A 1,059-nucleotide genomic window follows, 5' to 3' on the forward strand; every position below is an offset into this window, starting at 1 on the left:
CGGCGGGAGCGCCGCTGTGCTCCCAAGCGGCACACTCTCCAGTGCGCCACCGGGCCGGCCCCCAAAATACTTATTTTTTTAAATTAATTAATTTTTTTTTAAAACAAGTTATAGCTCATCACCTCTGAGAGAATATGAGAAAGCTGGTTACTTAGCATCATTGAGGAGAGATACTCAGAATGCTGTAAAAGATTATTACCTATTTGTTCCTGAAAGTTGGCCAAAGTCCATTAAATCACAACTAAGTTAGCTTATCACAGAAGCATAGTGTCTGGCCTATACCTAGCTGTGCTTCTAACACACCCCCCCTTCCAGTAAAGCTATTTTCCATCAAAGATGCTGCCATTGTTGCTTACCACAAAAGATGCTCCCTTCCCCACAAATATGTAAGCCAGGTTAGGCTGAACCTTTGGGTCCCTTCTCCTATAGCACTTTCCCATGGTATGTCCAGCTGGGTCTGGCCCAGGCACCCCTTTCTGTGTGATAATGAGAATCTAAGGAATTTTGTGGACTCTGCTCCTGCAGTTTGCCAGTATATCTTATTCTGCTTTTATGCTGCCTATTGCTGAGAGCACGTGCTGCCATACGCCCCATCACTCATGTCAGCATCGTTCACCATCCTAAAGTCTTTTCTTATTTGTATTGCCAACTCCACCACCCAAACTCTTACACAGCAGAGAAATGGCCAGGCAAGAAAACCATAGCAAGACTTACTCCAGCTCCTGTAATTTACAGTTTGGAAACATCACGGCCAAAGTCAAAACCAATACTCCATGATTTCGTAAGTAATTCACACTCAGATCTAGATGTTTTAGACTTTTCTTGACCATAAGAACTTTCCCAATGGAACTGCAACAACTTTGAGTGAGACAACAAAAGCATAACCTGCATGGGATCACAAACACATAAAAAATGGTGAGTTAATAACAGTATAAGTGCCTGAAAGAGGGTCAAGTGTGACCACCCAACCAAAAATCCACAAGTGTCTCTATGCCTTCTGCTGCCACAGCCCCGAATCTCTACTCATGACTTTCTTATTGGGAAGAGTAGATTTTTTTT

The 1,059-nt window shown here is 43.1% G+C and overlaps 1 protein-coding gene across 1 annotated transcript in view; it reads right to left on the minus strand.

Moving 5' to 3' along the window:
- NLRP11 (NLR family, pyrin domain containing 11) overlaps positions 1 to 1,059 on the minus strand; it is a gene marked incomplete at its 3' end in the record, with an annotated part of 66,473 nt that overhangs the window by 23,419 nt on the left and 41,995 nt on the right. The window contains exon 6 of the mRNA XM_008579870.1: positions 715 to 885. Within this exon, the coding sequence (XP_008578092.1) occupies positions 715 to 885 (171 nt within the window). The remainder of the gene's footprint in view (positions 1 to 714; positions 886 to 1,059) is intronic.

This window comes from Galeopterus variegatus, unplaced genomic scaffold (genome assembly GCF_000696425.1).
Source record: "Galeopterus variegatus unplaced genomic scaffold, G_variegatus-3.0.2 Scaffold1970, whole genome shotgun sequence".
In the NCBI taxonomy this organism is placed as follows: Eukaryota; Metazoa; Chordata; class Mammalia; order Dermoptera; family Cynocephalidae; genus Galeopterus; species Galeopterus variegatus.